An 8,621-nucleotide genomic window follows, 5' to 3' on the forward strand; every position below is an offset into this window, starting at 1 on the left:
CGTATCGTTGTGGGGAGCAGTAATCATTCGTCCTCAACCTCTTAAGCATTTTAGAACTGTAGATTTCATCCAGATGCAATTTCGGTATAATCCCAACTTACCGGTACTACACTGCTCCTACCTGGCTGGAAAGATACGGATGCACAGTCTTCTGTACAATGAAGGTTATGTGTTGCAGTATTGCTCAAGATGCATTTAATTTGTGCTCCAGAACTATTTAACTGATGCATAAGGGCCCTTCAGCTCCAGCGGAGGGCGGGAGCTCATTGCTGGCATTATAAATTGCATGTCGCCATAACGTTAAATATAGTCTCTGGATTACTGGGTAAGGCAAGCTAGTGTCTTATCCCTGTCGCCAAGCTGTAACTTGGCATCTCTGCTGCTGCAAGCATCCCTCGCCACTCCATGCGCAAACCATTCTGTTTACAAGCGCTGAGTCAGCTTCGTCCCAATATTTCTCGTCCTTACCGCAGCTGACGCGTCTTCTCTGCGTTCGTGTGCTGGCTGACGCGCGCCAGTGGCATCGCCATCGCCGTTCTCAGTCCGAAAAGTTCGCTTACCTCGGGGAACAGCTTACATAAACCATTGTACTCAACATAATCATCTACGTTAACAACGACACCATTAACCTGCTTTGGCAGAACTTACAGGACTCCTGTCTTTGGCATTAGGCTCACATTTTGCACGGGCTGGTGGACCTGCAAGACTGCAGCTAACCCGACAACGCCTTGCGGCAACATACTAACAGGCACTCGAAATGCACGGCGTCTTATTACAATACGGCGCAGCGGCGGCAGCGCGGTCACCGTTGCCGCAGCAGCAGCGGCCCCGACAGCAGCAGTCGCGCATCCGCCGTGTCATTGCGTCTCCATTAGCGCTCCTCCTGTCGGCCCTGCTGCCTCAGCTTCTGCTGTCGCCTGTTCCTTCACACGCATCGCTGCTGCAGCAGCCGGGAGAGGAATTGTTGGGAGAGCAGGGCGCGTCGCGCGCGATGGAGCGCGCCCTTCAGGTGGCTTCTTTTTGCCCTACTCCCATACGAGGCTGCAAGCGCTTCTTCAACACCACCAAACCAATCTTTTGCGAAAACCTTGCCTGGAGCTTTACGATGACGCTTGAAGACATCCTGAGGTACAACCCGGGAATCTATTGCCAGCAGCGAATTCCTGCGGGGTGCACCGTCTGCATCGGCATCGTGGCCTTGTTTCCCCCGCCGCCGCCACCGCCGCCGCCGCCGCCACCCAGCCCCAGCCCTCCGCCTTCGCCACCATCGCCTCGCCCGCCGCGGCCGCCGCCGCCATCACCACCACCGTCGCCTCGCCCGCCGCGGCCGCCGCCACCACCGCCACAAAAACCACCATCACCAACTCCAAGACCGCCGCCAAGGCCACGCCGACCGCCACCATCACCGCCGCCACCATCACTGCCGCCGCCACCACCGCCGCCACCGCCGCCGCCACCGCCACCACGGCCTCGGTCGCCGCCGCCACCCAAGAGGTCTCCGCCATCCCCACGTCCCCCCTCACCACCGCCGCGGCCGCCACCGCCACAGCCGCCGCTGCCGCCACCGCTACCGCCGAAAAAGCGGCCACCACCACCACCACCACGTCCACCATCGCCCCCACCGCGGCCGCCGCCATCACCGCTCCCGCCGCCTCCACCGCCCCCACCGCCGCCGCCGCCCCCACCGCGACCTCCGCCGCCACCTTCACCTAAGCCGCCTTCCCCACGGCCACCTTCGCCTAAGCCGCCCTCCCCTCGGCCTCCATCTCCGCGACCGCCATCTCCTCGTCCACCTTCACCACCACCGCCACGGCCGCCACCGTCACCGCCACCACCGAAACAGAGATCACCACCGCCGCGGCCACCACCACCGCCACCATTACAGCCACCACCACCACCACCGCCACCACCACCACCACCGCCGCCACCGCCAATATTACATCGTCACCACCACCACCGCCGCCGCCGCCGCCGCCACCGCCACCACCGCCGCCACCGCCACCACAACCTCGCCGGCGAATTTCCAAGCCGCCTCCCCCAAAACCACCATCTCCCAACCCCCCTCCCTCTACCCTCCCAAGAAGTAATGCCGTCATGAAGCCGCCGCCTCCTAAGACTACCTTTAGACGGCAGATGTCCCAAAACGAAACATTCCCCCCAGCTCCCCTAACCCTTTCAACGACTACCAATAATCCAAGCGACCCGTCCAGCCCATGGTGAGGCCTGGGTTGTGGTCTTACGGTTATATCTATGTGCGATATCCACATGCGATAACTGAAACGTGCGCTATGGGTTGCGATGATATATGGTTTGGGAGCTTGAGGAGATGCGCCTGGGAGGACTACCTTGTGAAGATGATTTACAAGTGCTGTGTGTCTGTATGTGCACGTTCCAACCTGCCATAACGGCTGTCCTGCACCTCTATATCATGTCGATATCGTCATGCAGCGTTTAATCACGGGGGAAGGGGAGGAGGGTACGCAGGGTTTTCGCGGTTTGGTGTTGTTCCCCGCAGGACATGCTAGCTGCTGGGCAGCAGCCACAGCAGCAGCCACAGCAGTTGAAGTCCTTGGTAGTTGCAACGGCGGGCCATGTTCTCCCCAAATACCGTTGGCGGTCGTCTACGTTTCTAAGTTTAGGAATTAAAGACGAAGCTTAGATCCGCTGGCGAACTTAAACAGCAGCAACTTCTTGGTTTACGGATATTAACGGTGCAGTGCCCTTTCCTTCTTCTTCTTCCTTCCTTTCTTTCTTTCTTTCTTTCTTTCAATGCCCCAGCGGTAAAGTAGCGTTTGCACCTCCGTTATAATCTTGAGATAGAGACAGAACAGTACACGCGCGCGTTTCACACGTATATCACACAATGCGATGCATTTACTTGGGGCCGGAATGCACATCCAACAGACAGCCATGTACCGCACCCAGTTTGGAAAAGCAAAAGGAATGCACATCGATATGGGACCTTAATTAGAAGCCTCCGAGCCTCGGGGCTCCTCACCATATCCCTGTTTGTACAGCTGTCGTACGAATGTATGTACTGCACGCCATGTCCTGCAGGTACGTGGATGTACAGGCCACGCTAGCCCGCCATAACCAGTATCGATCATGGCACCAGGCGCCGGCCCTGGCCTGGAGCTCAAGGCTACAGTCGGCTGCCCAAGAGTGGGCGGATAACTGCCAGTGGGTTTCGGGATGGGTACCCTGGTATGGCTACTTTAGTCGGATATAATACGGACAGCTTCTGATTCCATCCATGAAAACAGCAAATGGCTCAAATGGTGGAATCATTCCAACCCGACCATTTCAGGAAGGTCCTGTCCAACCCTGGTGGAATGGACAAAGAGTTGCGAGTTGCTAAATACGTCGAATAGATTCCTGTTATACCTGTTGCAGCAGACGCGTTCGGCGGGATTCCTTTTCCTCCCCTTCGGAGCCCCCCCCAGGAGCTACCGCGGGTGTTAAAGGCTTCTCGGCGGGAATAGCATTACTATCATCATCGCACTAGGGTGACTCACTAGGGTTACAATAGAGTTGTAAGTACGAGGGGGGTTCCTGTGAACAGCTTCACCATCCGCTACTTCCGAAACCTACCTAACCCAGTGCGGCTAAGAGGAGACTGGGGAGGTAACCTGACAAGTGTATAACATATCGTCCCTTTTGGGCCCTTTCCATGACGCAGGTTCAAGCACAGCGGGTCATTGTACGGCGAAAATCTGGCGTTCGGCCAAGAGAACATTATCGCCACCATCGATGGGTGGTGAGTACGGATATTGATTTGCGTTTCCTTTGTTGCCACAAAGTTAATGCAACTGGGAACCTGAACCGTCTTAGCTCACTGCTTTGGGACTACTCCGGAAGTTCCATGTGTGTGTGTGTATGTATGAGTATGTATGTAGTGTGTGTATGTATGTGTACGTGTACGAGTGTCTGTGCGCGTGTGTGTGCGTGTGTGTGTATATGTGCTTATATTTTATATTTGTTTTATATGTGTGTATGTGAACGTTACTAGTACCTGGCCGGAGACACTGGCCAGGGACTGCTGCCCAGCCCCAACGGAAAGACCGCCCAAGCTCTCTCCCGCGGACGGGAGAGGGGAGTGAGGGGGCCTCTGTCCCCTCCTAAGCAGCCGAGAGCCGCAGTTCTGCTAGTTCCGCTCTCTCCCCCTCCCCCCGGGGGATGAGAGGCGTCACACCCGCACGAGTCCAGGCCTCCGTCACACGAGTTTGTGCACTGAAGCACGAACAAGACTCCTCTCCATTCCCAGCCTGATCCGGTGTGTGTGTGTGTGTGTGTGTGTGTGTGCACATGGCCGCAGGTATGCTGAGTCCGGAGAGTACGACTTCAACAACCCGGGAGTGAGTATTTTTTGAAATCCTGTCATTAGTCGGATTCCAGGGCGGTGTCCAGGAAGCTTAATTCCAGGGCAGGACATTTTGATATGCAGACATTGAAGGGCGAAGGGTCTCAGCGAGTTTATGTGCAGGGGGGGGCCTACACATACTTGGCGGTTTATGGTTTTTCGGAGCCGGGTTCTTGAAAGGCCCGAGCGACCTACAGGTGGTGGAGGCTCAACCACCTCCGTCAAGTTCGTGTGTTGTTCCCTTACTCCTCTATACCTACTACCCACCTACCTGCCTACTTACCTACCTACCTACCTACCTACCTACCTACCTACCTACCTGCCTGTCGTCACCCTTGATATCTTCTGCCGTAGTTCTCTTCAGCCACGGGCCAGTTCACTCAGCTCGTGTGGGCGCGGACCACCCTTGTGGGCTGCGCCATCGGTGTGTGCCCCAACGGGGTGTCGTACCTGGGCGGCCAGTGGTTCGGCAAGCTGTACGTCTGTATGTATTGGCTGCCAGGTATGAAGGGACTCGTTAGCCCCTGTATTACGGGAGTAGTGCCGTAATTTGACTGTACGGTGTTGATAAGCGCAACCTTAGCGTGCATGCTTACTACTATGCACATGTTTTGCAACTGGCCTGGAATTCATGGGAGCAACAAATGTGCTGGACGACGGGGGTGTCGCACCCGCTGCCATATACCTGACTGTCGTTTACTATTGCATGTGTAATCCACGCGTTGAAGCCAAACCAGGCAACGGCAACGGCAAAGGTTTTTGGTTCGAGGCCCTAGGATGACTGGGCGCACTAACAATCCTCTCCATACCACAACTCTCTCAAACGTACCATGGAAGTACGGGTCTCTGGTGTGTGGGTTCTCTCCGGCATCCTCATATGTGTAGTAGGTATTACAGCGAGCCCCAGACCCCAAGGAAAAAACCAAAGGTGATGTGCGAGCTAAGGCTAAGCCTCTTCTCCGTTGCGCTTGTCACCTAATTTGTCGTTGTGCGTGCGTGTGTATTTGTTTTCTTTACAGGGAATTATGCCGACCAGTTCACCCACAACGTACTGCCCAAGGTCGAGGGACGCCGACCGTGGATGGGTGTCACGCAGCAGGAGGACGGACGAGGGGCTATACGAAGCTGATTATTTTCTCAGGTCCCGCTGCTATCATAGATTGCTGCGAATAATTTGCTTACCTCACTGCAAGATGCTCATAACGAATTCTTGGCGAAATTGGCGGCTATCATTTGAACCTGGCGGAGCGCATAGTGCTGACACAAGATTATCATATAATGCTAATAAGAATGCACTAAAATCAGTTTGAATTTGATTTGCTCTCTCAGAGCTGAAAGTGGTTTGCTTAGTTTTACTTGCTGTACCTAACGCTGTGACTGCTGTGACTGCCCTGTTCCCTTTAATACGTTGTTTGGCGGCTTACATACCGTTCGCACGGAAGCTGAAAACTGCTCCGGCTACGGATTCTGACATAGCAAAACAAGTTGACCGAAGCGGTTTGTCGGTTACAGGTAGTTGTCCGGCCTCTATCGGCCCGGGTTGGGGACATTTGTTGGAGGTTGACTGGTTTTGACGGTCACAATTTACCTTTCGTACCTCGTATTTGGCCTGGTTCGTTGCGCATTTGGACATCGCCTCGTGCGTACAGCTCGCATGCACATGTGATGAGGAAGCTGCTTGCGACACCGATTTTGCGGAAGCCATTAATTTACATCGAGGTTGCCTTACTAGTTACTTCATGGCTCTCACGTAAACATTGGCGCATGCATGAATCAAGAGCACGTTTTGGTGGGCTGCTGCTGCGTTGTTAAGGTCTTAGTTTTGGCGAGCCGCTCAAAATTCCTGGTCTAGTTGATCATACCGTTGTCAGAGCTCAGGGTAGACGCTTACCAAGCAAGCTCCCTTGGCGAACTCGCAGAAGCGGAGGGAGCGCGACATGGCGCAACCAGCTCGCCCGCCGTACCGACCTCACTAATAGATGTACATCACAATACGCACGGCTGTTGAAATGACTCTATACTCTATGTTCGTGCTATGTTGGTGCTGGCTAGGTGTCAGGCTGGCTAGCTGATGGCTGATGACACGCAAGCCACTACATGGACCGAGTGCACCATTGCACGCCGCCATGGCGCAGTAACATACATACATTCCGAGTTGTTCAGGGAAAGTGCTGATCGAAGCTTTGCGCGCACGCGCCGGTGTGCTGGGCAGATAGACCCTGCAGGCTGTGTTCAATTACCACCCTGAAACAGACTAACCCTGGAAACAGACTCCTGTAAACGAAAGCGGAGACCCAACACCGGGTTGTGGCTGCTGGATTTTCATCACTCATCGGCGGTCCGCATGCCGGTGCATGATACCCAAAAGTGTCCTCTGATGTTTTAACTTTTGGCGGCCTGATGCCCCTTGCGGGCGGGTATCTCATCTCCCTAAGCAGGCGTGCATGGCATGTTTAGTGGTGCCTGCTGCCGCTGTGGATGTGGGCACACCCAGGCGGACCCAGGTGGACGCCAGTGTAGGTGCTCGCCACGCGTGGCGCCAACGCCATGGCTGCTGGGGCCATGTGCGAGCGAAGCAAGTTACCCTTCTCTGAAACGCAGGTGCTTGCGTGTGGCGGGGAGCGCATCGACCATCCTTCCGCAGCCGGCCTTTAACGAAAACCTCAAACCATTTAATAAAGCATTGAAATGCTTGCAGCGGGAGACGTTTTGTCTCTTTATTTCAGGCTTTTAAAAGCCTGAAATAACATTCCCTGAAATTTCAGGCAAATCGTCGTATGCAATGTTAATAGACAAGGGCCGTAACTTCTAAGCATGCTGGCAAGTATGAAGATTTTACAATACGATGCATTTTTGGAAGGCGGAAACTTAGTCTACTGGTGTTTCACATCGTTCGGTAGGTAGGTTTCGGTGCCAATTAGGCAAGCGTGCGATTCAAAAGTCGTGTCCCACTGGGAGTGCGAGCGACTAGGTAAACAGGTAAGGTAGTAGTAAGTAGTTATTACAGCGAGCCCCAGATACCCCAGCAGGGTAGTAGAGGGCCATCGGGCCACAACGGACCCTGCACAGTACTGCACCGGGAATCTGTCCTGATGAGATGAGAACACACACCTTCACCACAGCAGCAAAATATGTAATAGCTGGCGGCTGAGAAAGCCTCTCGAGATGCTGGTCGAGCGCTTTGCGCGTATTTGTGGCTGATATGTGTGCCGTACTGTGCACCAGCTACTACACGATATAGGTCATCACCCGGAAGCCTGAGAGACTCTGCATGGGAGGCATGCATGCCCCAGCGGCCCACTACTCAAGTGCGAAGTAGCCTGCTATAGGCCCCCCAAGCAAGGAAACTTGTAATCTTAAAACACGCCTAAATGAGACGCGATGCGATAAAGGCGGGTTGGTGATATTGGCGATATCGGCGATATAAGTATATAATTGCATATATGTATAGCTAGCTAGCCCTATAGCTAGCTATAGCCCTATATATGGCATAAAAAGATCGGTAAAATAAAGGCGATAATTTATAAATCCTACCAATCGGTAATATTACCCGTAGATAGCGTAGACAGCAGTAGTGCGTACGTACTGCTGACGGCGAGCGACGTTCACAAGACGCTTCGGCACATACCCTACCGCATGTTATTGGCCCGATAATGGGAACGCCTGGTAACCGGCCTCGATTACCAGGCTATAAGGTTACTGGGCTGTTAACGGGCTAGGGTCGTTAATCGGCCAGTTACCCGTAATCAGGCTCCATTACCAGGGTGGTTTACCAGGGTCGTTTATCGGGCGGCCAGTTACAAGTTACCCGGTAATCAGGCAGCATTATCGGGTGTTTACCAGGTCCTTTATCAGGCGGCCAGTTACAAGAATGTCCCCGGTAATGGGGCAATAACATAGATATTATCAGGACGTTAACCGACCAAACTCTTACGCATTAAACAGCGATTACCAGCTTCATAGCGGGTTCATATTATCCTACACAAAGCATTGCCCAATGGCCTACTACAACCTGCTCACATCTCTCAATCGGTACCACGAGGACTATAGGCCCTTCTTTAGTCAACATTAAGAATCACTTGAAACTGCAGGCTGTCGTGTCATACGACTGTAGCACCGAACAAAACACGTGTTTTGTTCGCACGTGCACGTGCGTACGGCAGACTATAAAAGACGATTATAAAAGACGGTAAAATGAACATGACGCTAAAATGTCGTGACAAGGCGCCCTCCAGGTTCCTGATCACTGCCCGCGGTCTGC

The 8,621-nt window shown here is 53.9% G+C and overlaps 1 protein-coding gene across 1 annotated transcript; it reads left to right on the plus strand.

Moving 5' to 3' along the window:
* Nucleotides 1–757: 757 nt before the first annotated feature.
* Nucleotides 758–5,489, plus strand: VOLCADRAFT_127358 (pathogenesis-related protein 1-like protein; the record flags this gene model as incomplete). The annotated part of the gene is given in 7 exon segments (XM_002945724.1): nt 758–1,933; nt 1,948–2,216; nt 3,058–3,180; nt 3,680–3,757; nt 4,316–4,355; nt 4,715–4,862; nt 5,380–5,489. The coding sequence occupies 7 exon segments, from the start codon at nt 758–760 to the stop codon at nt 5,487–5,489; spliced, it is 1,944 nt and encodes a 647-aa protein (XP_002945770.1).
* Nucleotides 5,490–8,621: the final 3,132 nt, after the last annotated feature.

This window comes from Volvox carteri (assembly GCF_000143455.1).
Source record: "Volvox carteri f. nagariensis unplaced genomic scaffold VOLCAscaffold_1, whole genome shotgun sequence".
Taxonomy (NCBI): Eukaryota; Viridiplantae; Chlorophyta; class Chlorophyceae; order Chlamydomonadales; family Volvocaceae; genus Volvox; species Volvox carteri.